Here is a 27,506-nt window from a genome sequence, read left to right on the forward strand (position 1 = left end):
AGGTGAACCTGGGCAAAGTGCCATGTATCTCCTAAGCCGTATAAGCTTAAAATAGTGATAGCATGCAGGCAATGCAATTATTAATTTTGGAATTGGCAAATGGTGGCCACTGCAAAGTTTGAGTGTTTTCTTTTCTCTAGAAGAGCTATCCGTAGGAGCTATCAAGGTCTTTGATGAATGTTTGCCATTGTGTGATAAAAGTTTTCCTGAGGAGATGCAACACACATCTACTCACCCGATAGGGAGCCCACCACAGACCACAGACAGATACCACCAAAGCCCAAATTCATAAACCAATGAGTTTTTGGGGGGTTACTTACAGAAATATGGGTGAGGTGTTACAGAAACAGAAATCACTCAAAGACAGCTCCATCACCAAAGCCCCTCCCATTGTGGGTGACAACTCAGAAAAGCTGGGAACCTGGAGTATAGGGCACACCCTGCAGACAGCTCAGTAGACTAGAGTGCACTTTCCCAGTCACTCAGTCAGTCACTCAGTCGGTCACTCTTGCAGGCAGCTGGTCTGGTCCCAGAGTCATCTTTGCACCTTGGTTTAGTGAGGTCTAAGAGGGACTCTCAGCCTTTACTGCTTACTCTGGCAGGTGGGAAGCTTCCCTGTAGGATGGAATGTTTCAGTCTTGGAGAAATTCACTTAAAGGCTGAGGATCTGCAATCTGGAGTTAGTGCTTAGAAGAGGGTAAAAAGTCATGTCTTTGTAAGACCTGACAAGTCTCTATTGTAAAAAATTAAAGCCTGTGTTCTGCTAGTTTGTTTTATTGCTACACACACACACACACACACACACACACACACACACACAGTCTTAGTGGACTCTAGAGTTTATTCCTTGAGTCCTACAATTTGACTGGAGAACTCTGTGGGTCAGGCCACCACTGGATTTCCTTCCTCTCTGTTAGGATGACCAGTAGCCTATTTGTTGTCTGGAAATTAACTGCCTCCAGCTGGTCTCCTCCCCAGCACTTCATGCAGTCTGGGAGTGAATTTCAACTGCAGCTGCTCCTACAAGCATTCTTGCCTTAGGAACGTCAATAAACATTTCTGGAGCTTTTTGACAGTGTTGGGGAATTGAACCCACGGCCTTTGTGCATGCTGGCAGGCACAATACTCTAAGCTACATCTCAGCCTTAAAGAACATTTTGAAGAGCATAGTAAAGGAATGGTTACTTAAAAGCCCATGATAGACTCGACACATTATTCCTGTCTCCCAAGCTTTTGAACATTAATGCCCAGTTTGGGCCACTTAATACTGAGGTTCATGTCTGTTGACAGTTATTCCAGGACTTTGACATCCATCTTAGACATCTTAACCAAGTATTACCCTCACTAGAAGACAACTTTGCTCTAGCCCCATTAAAAATGTAAATTTTATATATAAACCTCAGCTCCAGCCCAGGATCTGCATTAGCCTCCTGCGTCTTTCCTTCAGCTCTCTGTGTATATGTGTGTTGGAGTGGGGCTCTTTTTCCCATTCCTCACAGTCCCACAGCACCTGTAGAACCACGATGTTTCTCTTTGGCCATACAATTCTCTGTTTCCATCTCTTTATAGACTCCTATAACATAAAATTATGCTCTGGTTCTTTATATCTCGCACAGAAAAGGAGAGAAAGCCAGGAGGGGGCGGGGCTTCCCTTGACCTATGTCCCTTTCTTGCCTCTCCTTTACAGCCAAATCCTTAAATAAGCAGTCCACATTAGACTGTTTGTTTGTTTGTTTGTTTTTTGAGACAGCATCTCTCTGTGTAGCCTTGGCTATCCTGGACTCACTTTGTAGACCAGGCTGGCCTCGAACTCACAGCGATCCACCTGCCTCTGCCTCCCGAGTGCTGGGATTAAAGGCATGGGCCACCACACCTGGCTAGACTTGTTGTTAAAACCTTTTCCTCCACCATTCACCACTTAGTATAAAGCATTCTGCTTTTGTTCATCCGGGAACAAGTTAAAAATGCAAAGTCTCAGCCAGGCAGTGGTGGTGCATGCCTTCAACCCCAGCACTCAGGAGGCAAAGGCGAGGAGATCTCTGAGTTCAAGGCCAGCCTAGTCTACAGAGCGAGTTCCAGGACAGCTAGGGCTACACAGAGAAACCCTGCCTTGAAAAAAAAAATGCAGAGTCTCAGGCTCCACCCAGATGCACTGAATCAAGAAGAACCGGCTCTAGTAGTGATTTAACAAACCCTCTTCTAGAAGGTAGATCTGCCAGAGAAGCTGCAATTGAGACCAAGTGCACAGCTTCCTAAATCTCTCAAGACCTTTATCAAGTCCCCTCATATCAAGAGATGGCCGGGTACTGCCATTGCCCTTCATAATGGAACCAAGTCGTAAGCAGGTGCTCACGAATAGATTCAGAAAATCTCATCATCTTTGACATATTTTCTAGAGTCACACCATCCCCACCCCAAAGCCTTGCATCTGCCTCATCAGTCTCACTTCCCTGGACCCTGCTGTTCTCCTACAGCTGGCCACCCTGTCACCTGAAGATGGAGAAAGTCAAACTTAGCACATCTTTGGAGCTGCCAGGTCCCAAATGGTAACATTTGAAGTTTTGTCTAGTGCCAATAAATTGTTTATATTCCATGGAATTATCTGTATAGCTATATGTCCATCCCTTCTTTTATATAGGTATCAAATTTGAAGGCACTAACTGGGAATAAGTATAACATCGTACAATCAGGCTCTCTCACCTTGCACGCAGGCAACAAGGAGTTTCTCCTCCTCCTAGTTACCCTATTCTTATAGACGTCAGTCTCAACAAATCCAAACAAGGAGTAAAGTATTAAATGCTTATGAATATATAGAATAGTTTCAGCAAAGGTGTGACTAACATTTTTAATTAAAAAGGAATCTGAAGGAAAACATTAGCACCATAACCGTAGCCGACCCGGCAGGACTCACTGCTGACTCTGCAGTGCCTTCCCCAACTCCCCCACCTCCCGGACCGCTGAATCGGCTGTTTTTTTCATGGACCTTCATGAATTTTTTTCAGACTCTTTCATCACTCATAACCCCAACCAACTTGTAAGCAGGTGCTTATGTCACTTTAGATATGGAGACGAAAATTGTAGTCCTTCTCTTGTGTGACCCAAAGGCAGCTGTTCTAGACGGGAAGTGCTCATTGAGCCAAGCTTTTGAAATACTTGCCCTCTCATTATATAGGAGTCAGTGTCAAGCGCTGGATGTGCCTCGGCTTTCAGGAGCATGGCTGCTGTTCAGAGGACCTAGGTTCGATTCCCAGCATCCAAATGGCGACTTAGAGCAGTAACTTCTGTTCCAGGGGGATCTAATGCCCTTTTAAAAATTTAAGGTTCAGGGTTAGAATTGTACTTAATTTCAAGTTATGTGGTTACTAAATATTGTATTCCTGTGGCTACCTGGGACACATAAGAGAAAACAATAGTTTTCTAGATCAATTTATTTCAGGTTCTCATCACTAAAGTTTTTGAAAGAAAAGTGTGAAATCAATATTGACAATAAAGAATAAATGAACATTTAAGCGTGTGCTCTATTGGAGTAAAACTGATCTGTGCTTTAAAAGTTCCCTAGACACACTTCGGTTTCAGACAGAAACAATGGAATACAAGAGGAATCCATAGTGTCAAGTTCCTTCCCAAAAGGGCGAGGCAGAGCCTGGGTTTGCAACTGGAAGCAGCTTGGCAGGTGAACCTGGAAAACGCTGGACGCCAGCCTTCAAGAAAGCATGGGAACAGACCTAGGAGAGAGAATCAAGCCTTTCCAAACACGGAAATTAAAGCAGATCCTCCAGGACCACATGTCTGTTAACCACGGAAGCAGAGCTACCTTCCCTAGTTCGCGGATCTGGTGTAGTCTTTTTCGAAGCCACCAGGTGCACTGGCACGGGGACTATCCCACCCAGGTCCTCTGAGAGCCTAGCATCCTGTCTTGTGAGGTCCAAGAGCGAGATCTCTTCAGATTCAGGAATAACAATTGGGTTATGGGTGGGTTTGGCCACCTCAGTCCCCGCCCTTCGCACCTCCTTCCAGGTCCTTAGGATCCTAGTGTCAGTTCTCAGCCGCTCAGAAAACTGGAGCAGCAACTCTGCCAGCAGCTGCACCCGCTGCGTTGAAAATGGACAGCAGGGCTCGGAGCTCTTCCAGAGAGGCCCACGGGCGAGGTGGCCGGTCCTCTTCTAGGGAGGACAAGAAGGCGAAGACTGGAAGGGGCAGCGGAGACCGTGTGCGCCCGGATGCTGGGTCAGAGCAGCGGAGCGCAGGGCGGACTGGGACCCGAGCAGAGCCCCGAGCTCCCGCCGCCACTGCCACAGTTGTGGACGTGGATGAGGTTCGGGGCTCTGGTGAGGAAGGCACAGAAGTGGTGGCGCTGCTGGAGAGCGAGCGACCTGAGGAAGGTATGGAGGGCAGATCCCACCAGAGGAAGGTTTGGAGGGCAGGTGAGAGATGTCAGACAAGCGCAGTAAGTTGCCCCACTGTGACAACCCCAGACAGACTGAGACTGACTGCATCAGAGATCCCAGTTTCTGGGAGTGGTAGAGACCAAAGTACATCAAATGAAATACAAATAGGAACATCAGCTAAATAGTTTGTCCTAGCTGCCAATCGAATTGGGAGAAGGCTGGGTCCAGTCAAAGTGCAAAGGAACCCAGTGTTGGCTTTGGTGGTCGTGGACCTATGGACACTTAATATGGTGGCTCTGAGCAACAGCTGTGTGCCGCACCTTCCCTCATCCTCGCCCATCAGTCTTAAGTCTAAGAATATTTTAACCAGTCTTCGGAATGGTCTCCTCCGACCCATCTCCTAACATGCAAAGGCAGGGTCAAAGAGCCAGAGTTTACATTTCAGCCTCAAACACTTGCCAGCAGTTTGACCACAGAAAGTGTCTTTACTATTGACCATTGACTACAAATTATACTTCACAGGGTAGACGTGAGAATAAAATAAGCCTTCTAAGGCACTTTGCACAATCTCAGCTAAATCCTTGCAGGCTGAAGGAAAACACCATATCACAGGAGAAGATGCAAAGGTAGCCCTCGTACCTCTGTGGGTATCACAGCTCTTAGGGAGAAGTGTATTTACTTCCAGTCCTTTCATAACAAATGCAAGGGGAAAAAAAAAACAGTATGTCCAAATTAGAGGCTAGCAGATGTTTGAGAAAAGTAGGGGACAGCATATTACATTGCTGTCTGCTGGCTACATGGAGAGTTAGCATTTCCTAGTTATCAGCTATGCAGTATCTGCTCCGTCATAGACAGCTCTTCGTGGAAGCCTCCTACAGTTGGCTATAGTGTAAACAGACTACGCTGCTCTGACGGTTCACCTAACTGATAACCCTGGTCCTTAGGAGAGGTTGTTGGGTTCAATGCTACAGAGACACACATTAACTTGTCCAGATCACAGGAGGGAAGTAGGCAAGGGAGGGAGCCCCATTTGTGGAGCACCCCCTTCTATATGGCAAGCACACACTGCGTGTTTTGTTTTTGAGTTGTTTAGTGACATCTCACAGATGAGAGAAACTGCTTTGAGAAATTAAATAGCTTGCTTGCACTGGGTAGAAGTTTCTAGAGGGACAGAATTAATAGGGGCTTTGGGGCAGGGGGTTGGGTTACACAATGGTCTGGGTGATTCTAGAAAGACAGAAAAACAGATTCCCAGTCCAAACAGTGGGACACCTTAACTGTTCTCTGAAGAGTCTTTGGCACTGAAGCAGCATGGACAAGGAGCACTCCCCTCCTCACACACCCTGCGCCATAGCACCCTTTTACCAGAGACAACCTAATACTGTGCCGAATAGGTGATTTCCAAAGACTGCAGAACACCTTCGTTCCTCCAGTGGAAGAAAGTCAGACTGGAATACCAGGCGCTTGTAGACACTTGAAACAGTAGAACCCTTGTCAAGCTCGAGCTGGCATCTTCATATGCGAATGCCGTTTCACCCTGGTACTATAGCTTATGGGCTATCGATTATAAGACAGCAATCAGTCAACATCTAGTTATATAGGTGAGGAAACTGGGTTTAAAGAGGTTGTACCCTGCTTAAAAGTCATCTGTGGACATGAAATGATGGGACCAGAACTAGAATCAGCTGGTCCTCCTGGCCTCCCAGTCCCCCAATTCTCCTTGCCTGTCCAGTTTATTCCACCTCCTGTTGGCCCACACAACCCTTCACACAGACAGTACCGGAGACTTGGGAACGCTGATCATTCTGATGCCCGGCTCATCCCTGTTTTTCCAGACGTGTCTCCAAGCTGTTCTGACTCTAACACTAAGCACTAGCCTGACAAATACCTCCCAGAAAATACAGTGATGCTTCAACATGACTGTTTCCCTAGGTATCAAGTCCTCTGGGTTGGGGGCCTGTGAGTGGCTTCTCGTCCTTGCCTCCATGCTGATCGTCATCATAACTTTCCCTTTGTCCATCTGGTTCTGCATAAAGGTGAGTTCCCACATAAACCTAAGAGGTGATTTTCTCTTGTTGCTCATAGACCAAACCAGGCCACTGTCAGTCTGTGTTTGATACCTACTTACCCTTCCAGGAAAGCTCTGCTTCCTTCAAGACCTGGCTCAGTATAACCACAAAGTTTCCTTCATTCTCCTAGCCTGCCATCTCCTGCCCTGTGCCCCTCCGGTACTCTGCTGTCACTTTTACACTTCCTATATGCGAATTGTTGGTATAGGTCTTCTGTCATGGCTAGGATAATATGTTAGCAAATCGTGTGTGTGTGTGTGTGTGTGTGTGTGTGTGTGTGTGTGTATGTGTGTGTGTGTGTCCTTACACACAAACCGGTAGCCTAAATCCAGTCCTTACACACACACACACACACACACACCACTTGGTCATAATGTAAAGTCTTTTTATATGTTACTGGATTTAGGCTACTGGTTTTGTTTAGGATTTTTTTGTGTGTGGCAAAAAAAACTTGAGAGCAGCCAGGTGGTGGTGGCGCATGCCTTTCATCCCAGCACTCGGGAGGCAGAGGCAGGTGGATCACTGTGAGTTTGAGGCCAGCCTGGTCTACAAAGCCGAGTCCAGGATGGCCAAGATAACAGAGAAACCCTGTCTCGAAAACAAACAAACAAACAAACAAACAAACAAAAACTTGAGACCAATTGATTCTCTTAGTAAACCTCAAGTATAGTATTATAGTGTACAAATACAATCCAGTCACCGTCGTAACTAGATCCCAGGATGCGTGTATCTGCACAGAGGAACCTTTCTCCTTTGAGGATTCCATGTCTCCCATGCTCCCTCATTCCTGGCTTCTGATAACCAACATTATGCTCTTTGTGTTCTGTGAACTCAACCTTTTCAGATTCCACATAAAGTAAGAACGTGCAATAGTGGTCTTTCTCTGTCTGGCTCATTTCACTTAACAAGATAGTCTCTCCTTTCTCTCTAAGGCTAAATAGCATTTCCAGTGTGTGCCCCACTCTTGTCTTATATAGCAAGTTACAGACCAGCCAGGACTACATAGTGAGACCCTGTCTTTAACACAAAAACTGATTTTATTTACTTTGTATTTTCTGACGTAGAATCGCTAGTGACAGGCTTTTTTTTTTTTTTTTTTTTTTTTTTTTTTGAGGAATACTCATATTGTTTTCCATAACGAGGGGACCAATTTACATCCCTGGCAGCAGTGTACAAGAATTCCTACATTGTAGGAAATTTAAAATAACTTGGGATTTGAATATTTTCAGTTTTTCATCTTCTTGATTCAGTGTAGGTAGTTTTATGTCTCTCTAAGCTAATTTGTTGGCATACAGTTGTCTCCTATCATAGTTTCCTTAACACAGTTAATGTCTTGTTCCCCTGGTGTCTACACTTACCGTGCATAGATTTTAGAACATTAAATGTTAATAGAAATCTGTTCTCTGTGTGTTTGAGGAGTGAGATGGGGGACCACTTGCCTCAATGTACAGGTGGAGGTGAGAGGCCAACCTTAGGTGCCCTCACCTTCCACCTGAGGCTGCTCTCTTGTTGCTTGGCCATGCACATCAGGCTACCTGGCCCACAGGCTTCTTGGGATTCATATGTCCCTGCCTCCAGTCCCATTGTAGGAGCACTTGACTTATAGACAGGCATTACCATGTCCAGCTTGACATGGGTTCTACAGATTCAAGCTCAGGTCCTTACTAAACTGTGCAGAAAGTGCTTTACCCATTGGGCAGTTCCTCTAGCTCCTACCCCCTTTTTGAGATAAGAACTTTATAACACTGGCTGTCCTGGAACTTGCTATGTAGACCACACAGGTGATCCTCCTGCCTCTGCTTCCCCCCAAGTGCTGTGATACCAGGTATGAACTGCCATGCCTGGGCTTGTTCTTAGGACTGAGAAGATTGTTGTTTTGTTTTGTTTTGTTTTGTTTTGTGACAGGGACCTGCTGTATAGCACTGGCTATCCTGGAACTTATTATGTAGACCAGGATGGCCTCCAACTCACTGATCCATCTTCCTCTGCCTCTGCCCCCCAAGTGCTGGGATTGAAGGCATGCACCACCCTGGCTAGCTGACAAAAGATTCCTGTAGCCTAGAATCACTCTTGTGCAAAGGTCTTTTGAAGCCATGTTTTCCTTTGAAATCATTTGAAAGTATTGCTTTCCCTTTAGGTCGTACAAGAGTATGAAAGAGTAATCATATTCCGACTGGGACATTTGCTTCCCGGAAGAGCCAAAGGTCCTGGTAAGAATTATCCTCCGTGCTTTAAAAATCTTATCCCATCTCATGAGTTGCTGTTTTCTTTAATCCATACATACTGATAATCTTTATGATAGATTATATGAAATTATTTGATTCAACATACCTGTATTTCACTCTGTTAGTTTACGGCAGGATGTCATGAATTCTTCAGAAAGCATTACTGACAGGTCACACAGGTGGCCAAGAGAAAGGACAAGTGGAGTGAGCCCCACCCAAACCCGGGCTAGTCTAATTGGAATAGCAAGTCATCTGCAGACCTATAGCTCAGGATTGGTCTGAGTATTGTGTGTGTATAGTCAGAAGCCTGTGACTTCTCAGAGAAAATCTGAGTTAGTTGATCAGATTAAATCATGGAGGTCACACAAAATTCAGCATCTAGCAACAAATATGTTTTTAGTTGGTAGAAAAGGCTGAATCCATCTAGCGTTTTGAACAGTGTGCTGCCTACCAGAGACTAGAGGAATAAGGCATGCTCTCTGATCGCTAGGACCTGAAGATGCAGAGGAGGTCCAACCTGACTCCAGGGCATATAGGTAGAAGTATGGTTAGTCCAAGAAGGCTAATAGTTTAGATTTGGAAATACAAGACAGCCAAGAAGGCATAAGAAAGTGAAATCCCACTGTACATATACTGAGAGGGTTTTAATTCTCAGCCATGCATGCAAGAACAAGTTAAAAATGGAAACCAATCTAGGAGATACACATATCAGAGATTCAAGATTCAGAACCCAATATACAGGTCCACAAAAAATAGAACCAGACTCCATAGCATTCCATGATGTGTTGCATCTTGCTATGGCCTGGTTTTCAGAAACCTTCTCTACTGGGGCTGAGAAAAGGTTCTAACTGGCTGCCCCCACCCCGTACATCCTTGTCACTGTGGGTTGGTACTAGTTTTCACAAAGTTGTGGCTCCTGAAGGGTCTCTGTCTTAGTCACTGTCCTATTGCTGTGAAGAGACACTATTACCAAGGCAACGCCAATAAAAGAAAGCATTTAGTTGGGGGCTTGATTACAATTTTAGAGGTTTAGTCCATTGTCATTATGGTGGGAAGCATGGCAGCATGCAGGCAGACATTGGAGCAATAGCTCAGAGCTACATCCTGAAGTAGAGGGAGACAGACAGACAGACAGACAGACATTTCCCCCAACAAGGCCACACCTCTTAATCCTTCTAATCCTTTCAAATAGCGCCACTCCCTAATGACTAAGATTCAAATATATAAGCCTATGGGGGCTATTCTTATACAAACCACCATAGTCTAAATCATTTAAGGGGTTTTAGGAAACTTTCAACTGGCCAATCTACAGATACTGCACATTAAGTATGTATACCACTTGGGGTAAGTGAGGACTAACTGGCCGACCCAAAGCTGCTGTCATGATACTGTTACTCACTGTTTCAGAAATAACACTTAGAGGTTGTCAGCTCTAAATTGATGCACCAGTCATTCACATATTTTATAATTTTACACAATACCTAAAAGGCCCTATGACACATTAAGGTTAACATTCATGCACATGAACTTACAGAGTTTGAGTCCAGTGGAGAGACCAATCTGTAAGAGATCAGGAATGACCACTATGAGGCCTAAAGTAACCAAGTGGTCTAGTTTTCTAGAATAATCTCTGTTTATAACTGATATGCTGAGTTTAGTTTTAATAATGTAATCCCTCTTTGCCTTCAAAAGTGTCTCCATTTGAATAATGAATTACATGACTTAAATGACATACTGCAGTTACAGTGAAACTACCCAGTAGTTTCTGGGTAATGAAGGCTAGGAAGAGCAATGCAGCCTACATCTAAAACGTCTCTAGCAGCCTTCACACTTGCTGTTCACCTGTTTTTTCTTTCACACCCTCATATAGGCCTGTTCTTTTTTTTGCCCTGCCTGGACACCTACCACAAGGTTGACCTCCGTCTCCAGACCTTAGAGATACCTTTCCATGAGGTAAGCTAAACAGAACATTTGCTTTCTCTTGACATTTGCATGAGTTACCATCCAACTCCATCCCAAATCAAAGTAACTATGCTCAAAAGTAGGAAATAAAAGTAGAGAGTTGGACTGTATCAGAATTAAAAGCATAATAATAATCAAGGTAGACAGTCAACAGAGTGAAAGATAGCTTGTGTAATGGGAAAACATATTTTCAAGTCATTTATAAGAGTTTAATATATAGGATATTTAAAAAGTTCATTTAGGTCAACAAAAGCCACAACCTAACTTTTAAAATGGACAAAGGAATTTATAATAGTTAATTTGTATATCAACTAGGCTAGGTTAGACTTTAGTTCTTTGGCCTATACTTAGTTAAACAAATCTGAATGCTATTGTGCAGGTATTTGGGGGATTAGATTAATATTTAAGTCAGCAAACTTTTAATAAAATAGTTTACCCTTGGTAATATGGGTGACCTTCATTCAGTAAGTTTAAGGTTTTAAAGAACCAACTTTGGCTTGAAAAGGAGGATGTTTTCTCCCAGAGGTAATAATGCTTTTCTGGGTCTCCAGACTCATGATTTTGGCCTTACAAGCACCCATAATCACATGAGCTGATCCTTTAAAAATAATCTAACTCTTCTCCCTCCCCCCCCCCCCCCCCCATTCCCCGCCCCCTCGGTTCTATTGTTCTGGAGAACACAGACTAACACAGCCTAGATGAGACATCTCTCTGAAGACTGTATATGAAGAACGTGATATGCACATTGCCAGCAAACATGAAAATATTCTCAACATCACTAATCGTTAAGGATATGCAAATCATTTTACACCTATTAGGGAGGCTGCCATTAAGAAGATATAACAGAGGCTAGAGAGATGGCTAGGCTCACAACCAAAGTACAGAAAAATATGACAGTAGGGGGAAAAAAAGTGACAAGTCTGAAGAGAATGTGGATAAACTGAAATTCATCCACTGCTGGCAGAATGTAAGATGCAGGTACAACCACTGCTGGTGGGATGTAAGATGCAGTTGCAACCACTGCTGGTAGGATGTAAGGTGGTGTAACCATTGCTGGTGGGATATAAGATGCAAGTGTAACAACTGCTGGTGGGATGTAAGATGCAGGTGTAACTAACCACTGCTGGTGGATGTAAGATGCAGCTACCCAACAGGGTGACTTCTCCAAAACTTAAAAATAGGATTTTTTTTTTTTTTTTTTTTGTGGGAAGGGGGGTTTCGAGGCAGGTCTCTCTGTGTAGCCTTGGCTGTCCTGGACTTGCTTTGTAGACCACGCTAGCCTTGAACTCACAGAGCAATTCGTCTGCCTCTGCCTCCCAAGTGCTGGGATTAAAGACATGCACCACCACTGCCCAGCAAAAATAGGATTTCTATAGGCTAGAAGTTTCTAAGAGTTAAAGGAGGATCTTGGAGAAATATTTTTCCTCAATGTTCATAGTAAGAAAAAGTAGAAACAGAGACAGGAGAGATGGGTTAATAGTTTAGAACACCTGCTACTCTTACAGAAGACGAGAGTTCAGTTCCTAGCACCTGAGCTGCCCATAACTCCAGGTCCCAGTGATCCAGTGCACTTTTCTGGCTTCTGTGGATACCCACATACATGACATCCCCTCACACAGATACACACATAAACATAGATAGATACACACTCACACAGATACACACACTCACACACACAATCATACAGACAGACACACACACATAAAAATAAAAATAGATCTTTTAAAAGTAAAAGCAGGGGTTAGAGGGAGAGAGAGGGGGGAGGGAGGGAGCACAGTTAAGAGCAATGACTGCTCTTCCAGAGAACCCAGGTTTAATTCCCAGCACCTACATGGTGGCTCTATGACTCTACTTCTAGGAGATCTAACATCCACCTCTGACCTTCAAAGGCACTACACACAAGTAATATGCATGCATACATGCAGGACATGCGTGGGTATGCATATCCAATAATAATTTTTAAAGACTAAAAGAAAATTAACCAGAAGCAGCCAGCCCAGATGTCCACTGATGGCTGAGTAGATAACCAAAATGCAATGTGCATCCTATAATTAGACGCTACTCATCCTTTAAGAGGAAATAAACTCTGACATGTTCTATATATAACGAGGATGAACCTTGAGGACATTGTGCTAAGTGAGAATGTCAACCACAAAATCCAAGTAGCATATGATCTATGTCCAGTAGGTATCAAGAGTAGCCCATTCACCCAGACAGGAAGGATGCTGGATTCTGGGGCTCTGGGGAACTGGCTGGGCAATAGTGATTTGATTTCCTTTTTGTAAGATGAAAGGCATCCCAGAGGAGGCTGGTTGAACCACAAACTATACTAAGGGTGGTACTTAGCATGACTAAATTGTAGACTGGATATTTTATGTCATATGTTTTTACCACAATTTACAAAATGCAAAGCAAAGGCAACATCCATATTTCCCCATCAGAGATATAAGCCTTTCCCAAATTGTCTCCCACCTTGTACAAAATTCTTTCCCATTCTTTCTTTTGGTAAAAATAAATGGTTTCTCTTCAAAGATGCTTACTTTTCTTCCTTCTTTCTCTTCCCCCAAGAGACAAGCATTGCTATGCCTGACTCTTCAGTACGCTTGATAAAACCTTCATGCATTAAATATATGTTTATTTTGAATAATCAGTCTCCCATTACTCTCTTGTTTTTCTCCACTGTAACTTTAGTAGTAGAAAAATGAACTTTAGGGGGATAGAGAGATGGCACAGTGATTAAGAACACTGTCTGCTCTACCAGAGGTCCTGAGTTCAATTCCCGACAAGCACATGGTGGCTCACAACCATCTATACCCCCTAATGTCCTCTTCTGGCATGCAAGTGTACATAGAGGTAGAGCATTCAATACATAAAGAAAATATTTTTTAAAAAAGAACTTCAAATGCATTTAGTTCCCTTCGCCCACATAGGAAGGAGTCCAGAGATCCAGCCTGCATTCAAACTTTTCTTTCAGGGCTGGAGAGAAAGCTCAGAGGTTAAGAGCACTGGCTGCTCTTCCAGAGGTCCTGAGTTCAATTCCCAGCAACCATGTGGTGGCTCACAACCATCTATAGTGAAATCTGGTGCCCTCCTCGGGCCTGCTGGCTCACATGCAGGCAAAATACTGTATAAATAAATCTTTACAACAAAACAAAACAAACAAAAAACCAACCAAACAAACAAACAAAAAAATCCTTTTCTTCCACTTAGGTGGTAACCAAAGATATGTTTATAATGGAGATAGATGCTGTCTGCTACTACCGCATGGAAAACGCCTCTCTTCTTCTGAGCAGTCTTGCTCATGTGTCTAAAGCCATCCAGTTCCTGGTGCAAAACACCATGAAGCGCCTCTTGGCACATCGATCCCTTACTGAAATTCTCCTGGAAAGGAAGACCATTGCCCAAGATGTAAAGGTACCAAGATGAATTTAATGGTGACTTGGTCATTTGTTAAAGATGCCATCCCTTGGGGAGCAGACTGTCAATGGCATCATTGGCTTGGGGTACAGATTTGTTTCCCTCTCTTGCCTAAGGTCACTCCCCCAGTGACCTTCAGCACACTGAAGTATCAACATAGTGTTGGAAGCAGCCATAGGTGGGAAGGGTAGGACTGGTGGGGGTGAGCAGGATGGTTGGTGGAGATGTAGTAATGTGAGGAGACATGGTTCCCAGATGCTGAATCTAGCTGGGGAGACAGCACAGTGTGCCCAAAGGTAAATTATGGTAAACTCAAGTAAGGCTTACAGAGACCAGATATCACACACCCTTTCATGATTAACTGCCCAATTGTTCATACTTAACTGGTTTGGAATGAGGGACTAAAAGCAAAAACTGCCCCTGGAGAAATAGCTCAGTGGGTAACGTGCTTGCTATGCAAGCATGAGGTTCGTTCTGAGTCTGGATCCCCAGGGCTGTGTAAAAAGCTGGGTGTGGCAACACGACCCAACCTGGGAAGGCAGAGCAGGAGCTGGGGCTCTCTGGACAACTAGTCCAGCTAATTGATGGGTTTCCAGTCCAGTGGGAGACCTAGCTCAGGGAATAAGGTGGAGCACAATAGAGAAAGATACTCAGTGTCGACCTTGGGTTTTCATATTCGCAAACATGGGCGCGCGCGCACGCACACACACACACACACAATGAAAAGGGAAACAGATCTCTTCTAAGCAGTCCTATGAGTCCTCAGGCAGTCAGCTCTGCCGTCTTGTCTACAGCCTGGGTAGATGCCTCGGTTACCAAGACAGTGGCAAGAGATATTAAGACAGAGCAAAGCAGGGCTGCGGGCAGCTCACCAGTCAGGTGGCAGTTACCCCCAGGGACCCAGCCCAGTACCAAAGTCATGGGGACGCCAAACTTGGCTTAGGAGGTGGTTAGGAAGAAGCGTGTAAAATGGAGGGACCACAGGAACCAAACGCACTGGCCACAGCTGCTTTAGAGAACCTGGGCAGTCACTAACGCAAGAAAATAAATGCAGTGTGCAAATATGTGTGACTTGTCTGGAGTGTAAGGAATAGCTAGCATTCACAGCCTGAGGACGGGTGCATGACTGGGAAACACAGAGACGCTGGAAGGAGATGATGGGTGGCATGCGGGCGCTCGCTCCTACACTGACATCTGAACCACTCGGCATGGTCCCCACTGTTCCCTCCGCCTCTTCCTTCTGACGATGAGGGCCAGGCCACTGATGCCCAAGCTCAGTTTTGCTGCAGTGAGTTAGGACTTGGGCATTATACATCTCTCTCCCCAGACTATGAGTTCCCATTCATGTTTTCTCTGGTTCCCTCCAACTTCAATCATAGAAGGCCTAGAGGACTAAGAAGCTCAAGGAACCCGGCACCATCAGCACTGAGGAAGTGAAAGCAACCCTAAAAACAAAAACCGATAGCCATCGGCAGGTCTGAGCCCAGAGGCGCTGGTTATTTAAGGGGGTGCATTTGAAAACAAACTGAAGAAATACACCATCTGGACCAATTCCCTGTTGTTCATGTAACAGATTTCCCCAAATCTGGTGGCTCGAAACAGCACGAGCTTGCTGGACTCCCATAGCCCCAAAGGCCAGAGTGCAGCTCAGCCTCACTGGGCTCAAATCCAGCATGGCAGAGTCCTTGTGGAGGTTGAGATGGAACCCATAACTTGGTCTTTCTCAGCATCCAGAGCCACCTGCATCCTCCCTCTGCCTGCCAGCCCTGACCTGCACAGTGCGCCAGCCCGGTCCCCGTTTCTGTCATCACATCGTCTCTTCTGGAGTCAAATCTTCTCTCAGATGAACACGCTTGTGATTATGTCCTTCAAGAACCTGTGACTTAATCATATCCTAAAAATTCCTAGGCGCACGAACACCTTTGGGAGCCATTTTTCAGGTCCCTACATCATCTTTAGATCCACAGTGACTATTTAGCAGCACTGTGCAAACTGACTGTCTCTGTCCCAGACACTGTTGTGACATTGAAAAGCGGTGCCCTATGAAAGGACAAGTTCTGAGGACGGAACCATGGACCTTGGTGCACAGGAGGGTCCTCCCACCAAGAGGAGCCAGGTCTCACAGGCATCTCAACTCTTTCCTCCACAGGTTGCCTTGGATTCAGTGACCTGTATCTGGGGCATCAAAGTGGAGAGAACTGAAATGTAAGTAGGAAAGTAACCAGCAAGAACAATACTTGAGCCAGGTGTGGTGGCGCACACCTTTAATCCCAGCACTTGGGAGGCAGAGACAGGTGGATTGCTGTGAGTTCAAGGCCAGGCTGGTCTACAAAGTGAGTCCAGGATAACCAAGGCTAACACAGAGAGGCCCTGTCTCGAAAAACAAACAAACAAAAGGAACAATACCTGAAAACTTATTTCAAATATTGCAGCTACCCTGATACTAGAGGAAAGTGACCTAACGTCTCAGAGCCAAGCTGCAACTGCCACAGCATCTAAGCAGCTGTCTTCGTGGTTTCCAACTGTAATACAATGAGAGGACTTTCTACATAAAACAGCATTTTCATCATAATTTGTTATTAGCTTAGTGCTTTTAGTTCTGGTTGTCTAACTTCATGTTTCCATCCCTCCAAAACCCATAAGCAAGACCCCTCCAACCCCTTGACCTCAGCCCTGAGTTCTTTCTCAATGGGTGTGCCTGTTATCTGGGCATGTCACACAGCAGAAGGCGTTTGTGTCTGGCTTTCTTTCACTTAGCATATTTTTTCAAGTTTTTACCCATGGTGGGGCATGCATTGTATTTCACTCCATTCAAATAATATCTCATTGTATGACCATCCAGAATTTTGTCTTTACACTGCTCAATGTAAAAACAACTTTGGGACTGTTATGGAAGGTACCTTAATGACACCTTCTGTGGTTTTTATGCAGAATACTAGAATTGTTCTTATTTGTTCATTCCTTCTCCTCAAAGTCAATTTTCTTTTTTAAACTTAGACGAATTCTTCTGATCTTTGTTTTTAGTTGTATGGCTCTTCAGAGTAGTTTTTATTATTCAAATTTAATAGCTTGAATTTATATGAAATCTTAAGTGAGAAAAATGACCACAAATTGTGAACATGAAATATGGCCCATGTAATTAGAATACCATAGCTCCATGAGGCTTCCATATGGCCATGCCCACACTTAGGGTATGGACCCAGATGTGTTGTTCACTGTTTATTTTACACATCACCTCTAGGAACAGCACTATCTGTTCATTTAGAATTTGCTATTCAGGGCTAGAGAGACGACGTGGTAGTTTAGAGAACTGTCTGCTCTTGCCTGGGTTCAATTCTCAGCACCCACCAGCTCACAACCCTCTATACTTCCACTTGCCCTCTTCTGACCACCATGGATAATAGGCATTATGTGGTGCACAGACAGACCTATACACAAAATACCCATACACAGACAGACATGTGGGCAAAATGCTTATACACATAGAATATAAATCTTTAAATTAAAAAAAGAATTCATTTGTGAACCAACAGTAGACAGGGACAAGTCTGTGGGAGTGACCTGGCTGCTAAAGTCAGGGCACACACCTATATAACTCTCCTCTTTTTCAGTAAGGATGTGAGGCTGCCAGCTGGGCTTCAGCACTCTCTGGCTGTGGAAGCTGAGGCACAAAGACAGGCCAAAGTGCGGGTGAGCCACTCCTGAGCACCCCATCCTCCCACGCACACATCTGAGTGGTCCACATTGGTGCAGGAACTGAGCGGAATGCTGCTATGCCCTCAGCGCTGGTGACAGTGTGTTCACAGGACTGACCGTGTGGCGTCTCAGTCTCTTTCCAAAGTTCTGCTAACAGGCTGCCTGCTCTTCTGCTTTTACCTTCTCTCCTTGTAACCTTCCCTGAGCCATCCCTCCTGTCCTGTGCTGCATTTTCCCTGGATAATGGAGGTCCCAGCATCCCTAGAGTAATGAAGGGATGAAGAGGCAGATTCCTCTTAAATAACTGTGTGGATGAAGAAAAAGACTCTTAATTACACAGAATGATCAATAACAAAAAACCCCACGAGAAGGAGGGAGGGAGGGAAGAAGGGAGGGAGGGAGGGAGGAAAATGGCCATTGAGGCACAGTTGCATCCGGGGCAGTTATCTGTGCCCAGCATTGGGTGGCATCTGTGAGAGGGGGACTAAGAGCCTTCTCTTCTGAAATGCTTACCCATTCTTTTTGACCAAGTTAAAATTCCATGTCTGTCCCTGGAACTCTGACCAACCTGTCCTCCATTTGACAAGCAAAATCCTCCTAAGTTTTAAGCCCGCCATACATTAACAGTACCCCCTAAACTCCATCTATACTTGTTATGACCTATAACAAGTTTCTTGGTTTTTTGTTTGTTTGTTTGTTTGTTTTTTGACAAGGTTTCTCTGTGTAGCCTTGGCTGTCCTGGACTCACTATGTAGACCAGGCTGGCCTCAAACTCACAGAGATCCACCTGCCTCTGCCTCCAAGAGTGCTGGGATCGCAGGTATGCTCACCACACTAGGCTTCCACCTTACTTTTGATTGCTAGTTTAATCTGCTCCCCTCTCCTCCCCTCACAATCCGCCTGAGAGAGGCTGAGTCTAGTGCCCCACATTTCACCATGCCTGCCCCTGAGGAGGTGTGTGGAGCTTGCTTTCCAGGTCACACTGAACGGTGAGCACGTAAACCCCTCCTGAGGTGAAGAAGCATGACCCCGTTCTTTTCTTTGCATGTGATCCGTAGATGATCGCTGCAGAAGGGGAGAAGGCTGCCTCTGAGTCCCTGCGCATGGCAGCGGAGATCCTGTCAGGCACTCCGGCCGCCGTTCAGCTTCGATACCTGCACACTCTGCAGTCACTGTCCACAGAGAAGCCATCCACTGTGGTTCTGCCTTTACCGTTTGACATGCTAAACCTTCTGTCTCCTCCCAGCAGCAGAGCACAAGGAAGCATCAGCTACCCAAATTCTTCCAAACCCGTCGAACCACTAAATCCCAAAAAGAAGGACTCTCCTATGTTGTAGGGGCGAATGGGCAGGAAAGCAATGTTAATTTGCCATATAAAGTCATATCCCTGAATGAGACATCCAGTCCTCCCTGCCCTTGTTTGGCTGCCAAATAGGATGCCTTTTGAATATGTGATGTCACAAGAAGGCCACATGCATGAACACAGTGGAAATGACAGTGGCAGAGAAGGCGTCTAAACACAGGTGGATTATCTCATCATAGTAATTACAGGCAGGAGATTTAGAATCTTGATTCATAAGTGTGTTACCCAGCTTCTTCAGCATGGTCTTTGCAGACCCGCCAGCGCTGCTGTGAGCACCTATCGATGTGTTTATCACACCGAGTGGTAGGCCTATGCTTAAGAGACAGCATTTTTCCAGTCTCCCACCAAAAGAGCCCATTGAACTCTACTGCTGCCTTTTAACAACTTCCCCAGCCTAAACCTCCAAATTCTTTCACAAAATAGTCCAAAGTCAAAGCCTCATAGTCAGGCTTGTCATGGCAACAACCCCACTTCTTATTCTGTTCTAGTTTCATTTCTGTTTTCTGATAAATATTCCAGCAAGGGCCGGGCGTGGTGGCGCACACCTTTAATCCTAGCACTCAGGAGGCAGAGGCCAAGGCTACACAGAGAAACCCTGTCTGGGTGCGGGGGAGAAAGAAAAAGAAAATTCCAGCAACAAGAAACTTAAAAGAGAAAGTATTTATTTAGCGCACATTCCCAGGTTACAGTCTGTGACTCTAGTGAGTTTCTTAGTCATATCATATGTGGAAATGCAGGAAAGAACCTGAGCAACTGGTCACACCACAGTGCAGGAAGCAACGAATACATGATGCTTAGTGAAAGCTTGAGTTCAGCTCAGTTTATCCAGTCTTCCAGTTCAGGGCTCCCTGCCTAGGGTATGGTGCTACCCACCAAGGGCCAGATCTTGCCACATTGATTAACTTAAACAGCCCCTTACAGACTCGTCCACAGGACAATCTAATGTAGATAATCCCTCATCATTCTCTTCTGGGGCTATTCTAGGTTACATCAAGTTGGCAAACAAAACTCTCACATCTACATAGCAATACCCTGTCTCAAAACCAACAGTGAAAATAGAGTTACCTGTGCCAGCATTTCAAAAAGTAACTAAAGCCTAAACCAGCAGCTCTCAACCTTCCTAATGTTGCAGCCCTTTAATACAGTTCCTCATATTGTGATGACCCCCAGCCATAAAATTATTTTATTGCTACTTCATAACTGTAATTGTACTACTGTTATGAACCACAACATAAATACCTGTGTTTTCTGATGGTCTTGGGTGACCCCTGTGAAAGGGGTTGACAACTGCTGGCCTAACGGTTCTTATATACGATTACCCAATCTAATGCTTTCTAACTTTGGTTCCTATTTGTGGCTTTTGTTTCAGCACAGGCATACCTCAGAGACTTTCATATCAGGTCCTAACTGCTTGCTGTCATGTACAGTACACGCCAGTGCCTACACCCGTGTGCTGGAGAATGCTCTTCCTGTAACTTGGGACTGTAAACTGAAGCCAGGTGATGGCAGTGCAGGCCTTTAATCCCAGCACTTGGGAGGCAGAGGCAGGTGGATCTCTGTGAGTTCAAAGACAGCCTGGTCTACAGAGTGAGTTCCAGGACAGCCAGGGCTACACAGAGAAACTCTGTCTTAAGAAAAAAAAAAAAAATAGAAGTTGTGCTGATAACCAACCAGGAGCATGTGCCACGATGCTATCCTTCATGTGATACAGATCGTATGGCTGTAAGAGTTACTAGTGACATACATAGGGAGTGGCAGGGCACAGAAAGGACAGGTGAGGGCACTTTCATACCCGGTATTGTAAAGACACACTTGCACCCAATATGGTAGGAAGCAATCTTTGCACGCAGAGAACTGATGTCTTAGCTAAGTACACTGCTAACGGCTTCTTCTGCGTTAGCCACCCTCCACAGCCTAGGTGCTCCTGGAGAACACTTGATACCATCAGAAACTAACTTGACTTAGAGTTTCAAGGAGTGTATAGGCCCAGACATCTTCAGAATGAGAGAGAAATACAAGGGATAATAGCAAGAGAAGCACAGATGTCCATCACAGGTCTCAAAAATGTGGCTGACCTCCTGACCAGAGGAGCTAGACTGAGTCTAGCATGATGGGCTGACTGCCCTTGTCCCCCACCATCTCCACTTCTCTCCTGTTAATCCGTTGGAGATCAGATTGAAGATGGGCCTGAGATATTAATCTGCTGTCATCTCTGATTACTTGGTCTCTGAATAAAGTACAGTTTTATGATTCAGCTCTTTTCTGCACTGACTACCGTGACAGGCAACATGAAGCAACGTCCATGTCCACTGGGAAGTGGTGACTTATGCAAGGCCAAGCCTAGCTGGGGGAAGTGGGTAGATGAGGCCGTGCCTTTGAAGGGTATATTTTGTCCCTGGTCCCTTCCAGCTGCTCCACCATACCCTCCCAGCACCATGATGGTCTGCATCACCTCAAGCCCAAACAGACCAGCCAGCCCTGAGCCGAAACCCTGAGCCAGAAAATCTACCTCCCTGTTAAGTTGGTTTTCTCAATTATTTGTCAAAGCCACAAGACAGCCAATCAGTTTCTTCTCTACTGGCGATGAGGTCACACAGCTGTGTCTGCCCATCTGACTGTCTGCCTTTACACAAGGGGCCTCAACAGCTCGATGCCAGAGATGGACAAAGAGTTCCTCTATCAGCATTGTTTGAGAGACCCAAGAAAGTACAGCAAGGTCTGAAAGGCTGTAAAACGTCCCACAAACATGCCTCGTTAACTTTAGCTGTCAACTTTACATCCTGGAGTTAGCCAAGAAGGGAGTCTGAACTGAACTGAGGGTTGGCCCTTATGTGTCTGTCTCGGGGGTGGGGGGGGGGAGTGACTTGACTCCCTAGTCTATGGTGGGCAGCACTATTCCCTGGGCAGGTGGTCCTTCACTATATAAGACAGCTAGCTAAGCATAAGCAATGAGTGAGTCAGAATGCAGCATTCCTCCATGGTTTCTGCCTCAAGTGCTTGCTTGGCTTCCTGTCCTAATTTCTCTGGATGATGAACTCTGAAACTGGACTGTAAGCTGGAATTAGCCCCTACTCCACCATCCCTACCCAAGTTGCCTTTGGTCGGTGTTTTATCACACAGAAAGGAAACTAGAACAGAATGCTTGGTATATTCATAGTGCGGCATTTGACCATGACACAGACTTTCTATCTCTTGGGAACCTGGGAACAGAGAGTTGTGTTCGTAGTAACACTGGGGTGAGATGGTAGAGCAATCATTACACCACAGTTCCCCCAAAGGTGCTTGCTCAGCTTATTCCCAGCCTAGCTTTTAAACATTTCAATTCCATGAGGTCCCCCAGAACCTCCCAATAAATTATTCTGCAAAAGTGGGTTTCTGTGGTCTACAACCAACTAATCAAGTCGTGGATACCAAACATGCCATTGTAATCGGGGTAGCAGTAGACATAGCACTTAGAGATAGCACCTTCTCCCTGATGGAGTTGACAGGATTTGATACACTCTGAGGAACAATGCTCTTGTGTTCACAGATGGAACCTATGAATTTGTATGGGAATGTCCATTCATTCCTGTGCAGCAGAAAATTAATAAAAATTATTCTTTAATTATCAAAAAATAAAAAGCCCCCAGATTTTCCAGTGTTATTGAGGGATGTCTTTTGGAAGCAGGCAGAAGCAAGAGCCTTAGCTGTGGCTGTCAGCTGGGCCATGAGCACACGCAACTGTCTGATAAGCACAGAGTGCAATGGACTCTGTCCAGTAGACATAGGTAACTCACAAGCAATATTGAACCCATCCCTCAAACCTACCTGGGGTTCAGTGTAAATAGGGGAGGGACTCTGGAGTCAGTGGATTTCTGAGGATGAAAGATCAGGCAAAGGTCTAAAATTCTAGGTGAAAAAGCCAAAGGAACAGCAGCTATGTGGAACTAAGATAAATGCAGCAATTTTCCAGTGACAGCTGGAGCCAGAGACACACAAACCAAGTGGGCCAGACACAGGAGTAGGAAGGAGCCCTACAAAGCGACAGACACAACATCCATTTGTCATTCACAGCTCACTTTTACAGGACAAACTATCTTCCATGCCTGTAGGGTCAGGGACATGCAAAGAACAGATGGCTGAGGTCCTCAAAGAAAGAAAACACCAGATTCTGGTGAGTCTCCAGCAAGACAGAGCTGTGCTAAGGAAGCCATGGGAGCCACAGCTGGGCAGTCTGGACAAATCCAGGCAGCTGGGGCTGCTGACTCAGGAGGACTGAGAGCTGTTCTGGGCCTCAGTCTCACTTTCTGAGAAATGGAATCAACAGTATCTCCCCCACCCAGTTAAAGGGTTATAATGGAGATCAGAGCAATCATAAGACTGCCTGAAATCGGAAACTCAGATCTGTGGCTGAAATCTGGGCAAAGGAGCAAGATCTCCTCTGCTGAGTCAAAGCACAAAGCTGTTTCTTCCTCCTTCCTGAGTCTAGGGCAGCATTTTCTTCATAGAAATGACCACTTTTGACAGCGCTCTCGGAAATCAACTGAAGAGCCAGCATACTTTCTCATAAGCTGATTTTAATCTGGCAAATGAACTCATGCACTGACTCCCTACGGCTGCCGCCATGCTTCTAAAGAGGACATTCTTGGTTTGGATGGCATGGCTTTGCTAATGGCTGTTGCTAAGGGAGTCCACGCACGTGTGCATGTTCTGGGGCATGGCCGCTGTGAACCCCATTCCCTAGGGAGTCTGTTTGGGCTTGGTCTTAGTTTTAGTCCTGGTTCCATCTAAAAAGGCAAAAACAATTCCAGTATTGTTAGTGACTGATGTTCTATATGCATTAAACGCTTTTAAGTAAACAACAACAACACACAAAACAGTCTTTAAATTACATTTGGCCTGAATAATTCTAATCCAACTAATGACTCCAAATTGGTTATTGAGTTCAGGTTTCCTAACATTTATGTGTGGCCAGTTAATTACTTGATTTCTAGGTCCTGGCATAAAAGGATTATGCATCAAGGAAGAAAGAAGATATCATTCGAGCGGAGTTCGTCTTGAGCATTGGTGTGTGTTTATTCCTGCACACTTCTGCTGTCTCCTGCCCTTCCCTCTAGCCTCCCGGACACACACACACTATATGAGATGCAGCCCTGAGGTGGGGCCAGGCCGCCTCTGGTCATCAAGCCTGCTCTCCTAGCACAGACATTAAAAGGTGACTACGTGTGAGGGGAAGGTGACAGAGGCTGTCTGAAGGATTCAGCAGGGGGAGGGTGTGTGTCATCTCCACCTCACAAGTAATCACCTTGGTTTGCATGCTGTATTGCTTGTGTGTGTGCGTGTGCATGCATGCACATACATGGGGGTATATGTGCTATGGTGTATATGTGGAACTGAGTTCTCTCTCTCTCTCTCTCTCTCTGTCTCTCTCTCTCTGTCTCTCTCTCTCTCTCTCTCTCTCTCTCTCTCTCTCTCTCTCTCTCTCTCTCTCTCTCTCTCTCTCTCTCTCTCCCCTTAGCAAGGGATCTAGGAGTTGAAATTAGGTCATCAGTCCTGTGCCTACATGTTTTTAGACACTAAGCCATCTTGCCAGCCATAGTGTTTTTGTTTTAATATGGTGTCTTGTTTTTGCCCAGACTGGTATCAAATTTATGAGATCAAAGCAATGCTCCAGCCTCTGCCTCCTGAGTATCTAGGACTATAGGTATACTCCACAATGATACATAGTTTCTTCAGAATGAAATCACTAGATAAAAGTAAATGCAAGCTTCAAAGGAATGGCTATACGTACTAGCAAATTTAAATATGTTTTTCCCACAAGTATATTTATATGACTCTATTGCTACTCCTATATGTGTGTGTCTGTGGGCAGGATACACACATATGTGCAGTATATGTGTTGTGTGACACATGCATGTGTGAGAGGTGTGTGCGTGTGTGTGTGGTGCATGCATAGTGGAAGGCAGTCACTTGTGCATGTGTGAAGGCCAGGGTCTGATATCAGGTGTTGTCGTCTCTATCAATCTCCTTTTATCTTTTAAAACTTTATTAGTGTGTGTGTGCACATGCGTGTGCATACATGCACACATGGAATGCACACACATGTATTATGTGCATTTGGAGCTTCCCCACAATAAATGAATGAATGTAAAATACTCATGCTCTTTTAAAATATCTCTAGTGCAGCCAAGTTTTCTTCATAAAAGGAAAAGCAAATCTCACCTTTCTTTGCATGTTTCGAGGACTTTTTCTCTTGTCTACTTCCTTCCTTGTCTTGGCCCCCCTCTTTGTCATAGTCTTCGTCTTCCTCATCCTCATCCTCATCCTCCTTGGCACTTCGTACCCTTACACGTGAGTCACTTTTGACTTTCTTGGCCATTTCTTCTAGTTCCTTCTCCAGGTCTCTGTTTCTTATGAGGGTATAATGCAGCTTCTCATTTGCCTCATCAAACTTCTCCTCTGCCTTTCTGGCTCTGTTGTCAATCTCTCTGGTGTTGACAAAGCCCAGGGGAACAGAACAGACAGGGGTGAAATGTACACTTCCTTCATACAGCAACTCACGTGAAAACTGCCATGAGAGAAGATGAACCCATCTGAAGGGCACCAGCATGGGAAGCAGGGGGATCAGCAGTGATGGATAATGGGAGGCCTAGGGGCTGCTCCAGGTGACAGCTAAGTGACACTGTCATTTAGAGAACAACTTAGTTCTCATTTCTTAGTGAGGTCAGACTTTGGTATATTTGAAATGCCTGTTCATGGTAGCTTCACAAAATTGGTAGAACGCAACAACTAACCCCTGTAACACCATTTCTTCCCTAACACCTCTAAGCCAGAATTTACAATCAAGAAAACCAGTTTGAGCCACGCTTTGTACTTACGAGAGCTCATTTAGGGCTGGTGACAGGGCTCTGTAAGTAAAAGCACTGGCTGCCAAGCCCGATGACCTGAGTCCATCCCCTGGACCCACATGGCAGAAAAAGAGAACTGACTTCGGGAAGCTGTCCCTTGACCTCCACATGCAACACACAAACATACACAGACATATACACATGCACACACAAATACCCATAGACACATACACATGTAAGCACATACAGACATACATAGACACACAGACACACATGCATAGACACATACACACTACATAGACACACATACACAGACATAAACATACACACACATACATAGACACAAATACACACAGGCATACACACAGATACACACATACATGTACATAAAACATTAAATGTAGGGTATATGTCATATCTGTATGGCAGATTCCTCTCAGATTTGTCAGCCATCTTGACTGTCTTGCCCTCTCAACTCTGGGTGATATAACATTCTTTCTGAAGTACAATACTTTCTCCAGCTGCATTCTTTTCCTCAAGTCGTCTCCCACATACACTGCCTTGGATGGTTCCTCATACCCATCCTGACATGTGTGCACACTGCAACTCTCCACACCAGTGGCCATCTCCACTGTGGGCTAAGGAAGGTATCCTTACCACACACAACAGTGCAGTTCATTGCCTCTAGTCAAAGACTTTTGGGTATTCATCCCACTAGTGACATCAAAACAAGCAGGACCGGGTCAGCTAAGAAGTGTGGATTGCACAGGCAAGCTCGAGGCCAGCGGTCTCTATCCTCTTGCCATCGCTGTTCCTGTACTTACACCAGCTTCTCCTGCATGTGTCCGATCACAGCCATTGCTTCCACATACTTTGGGTCCAATTCACCTTTTACAGCTAGTTCTCTCTGACAAAGAAAACATGAGGTGACTGAGCTGAGAGTCCCAACAGATAATAGTCTATATCTTCAGCAACTGTCTAGAATATTCTTTTCTAGTGCCCATATTTATCTAGTAGATGATTACTCACAACCCTGATACCAAAAAGTCCACAGACACTGCCTGGGGTCAAATAGCACAGCAGATTCCAAGTAGATACTACAGGAAGACATGAAAGACATTGGTGTAGGGGAAGGTAGGAGAAACAATAACAAAAGGAAAATGTAAACGCTGTAAAAGTAAGAAGGATAAACATGTTTCTCTGATGAATTAGGTTAAAGAAAGGAAACAATTCACAGTTAATTCCTAATAATCCACTGCTAATAATTTCACTTCCTACATAGCATTGCAAAATCCAGTAAGATTTTTACATTCTTTAGGGAGTGTCATAATTGCTTAAAAGTGTAAATCTTGTCAGGCAGAGAAAATGTTGGGGTAGGGTCTGTACACTGATTTAGGTGCCACAAAGCAGTTCACAGCTACTGCCGGAATGCCTTGTTTGTACTCAAGACCTCCTTCTGGCATTCACTCTTTTCCCTGAGGGTGTGGCAGAGACAAACATGGTGGCACAGCTCGTAGATGTGTGTTTGGAGTCTCCTGGCCTAGGCTCACACACTGTAG

At 45.0% G+C, this 27,506-nt stretch overlaps 2 protein-coding genes across 2 annotated transcripts in view; one reads left to right on the plus strand and one right to left on the minus strand.

The window, feature by feature from the left end:
• Nucleotides 1-4,052: 4,052 nt before the first annotated feature.
• On the plus strand, nt 4,053-19,102 carry Nphs2 (NPHS2 stomatin family member, podocin). The gene is made up of 8 exons (XM_051147626.1): nt 4,053-4,382; nt 6,321-6,424; nt 8,595-8,667; nt 10,553-10,635; nt 13,855-14,058; nt 16,211-16,266; nt 17,673-17,751; nt 18,816-19,102. The coding sequence occupies exons 1-8, from the start codon at nt 4,103-4,105 to the stop codon at nt 19,092-19,094; spliced, it is 1,158 nt and encodes a 385-aa protein (XP_051003583.1). The 5' UTR covers nt 4,053-4,102; the 3' UTR covers nt 19,095-19,102.
• A 112-nt stretch (nt 19,103-19,214) lies between these two features.
• The window catches only part of Axdnd1 (axonemal dynein light chain domain containing 1), an 86,262-nt gene continuing 77,970 nt past the window's right edge, over nt 19,215-27,506 (minus strand). Inside the window, 3 exon segments of the mRNA XM_051148327.1 lie at nt 19,215-19,396; nt 25,322-25,587; nt 26,772-26,854. Of these exon segments, the coding sequence (XP_051004284.1) occupies nt 19,215-19,396; nt 25,322-25,587; nt 26,772-26,854 (531 nt within the window).

Source organism: Acomys russatus, chromosome 6, assembly GCF_903995435.1.
Source record: "Acomys russatus chromosome 6, mAcoRus1.1, whole genome shotgun sequence".
Classification (NCBI taxonomy): domain Eukaryota; kingdom Metazoa; phylum Chordata; class Mammalia; order Rodentia; family Muridae; genus Acomys; species Acomys russatus.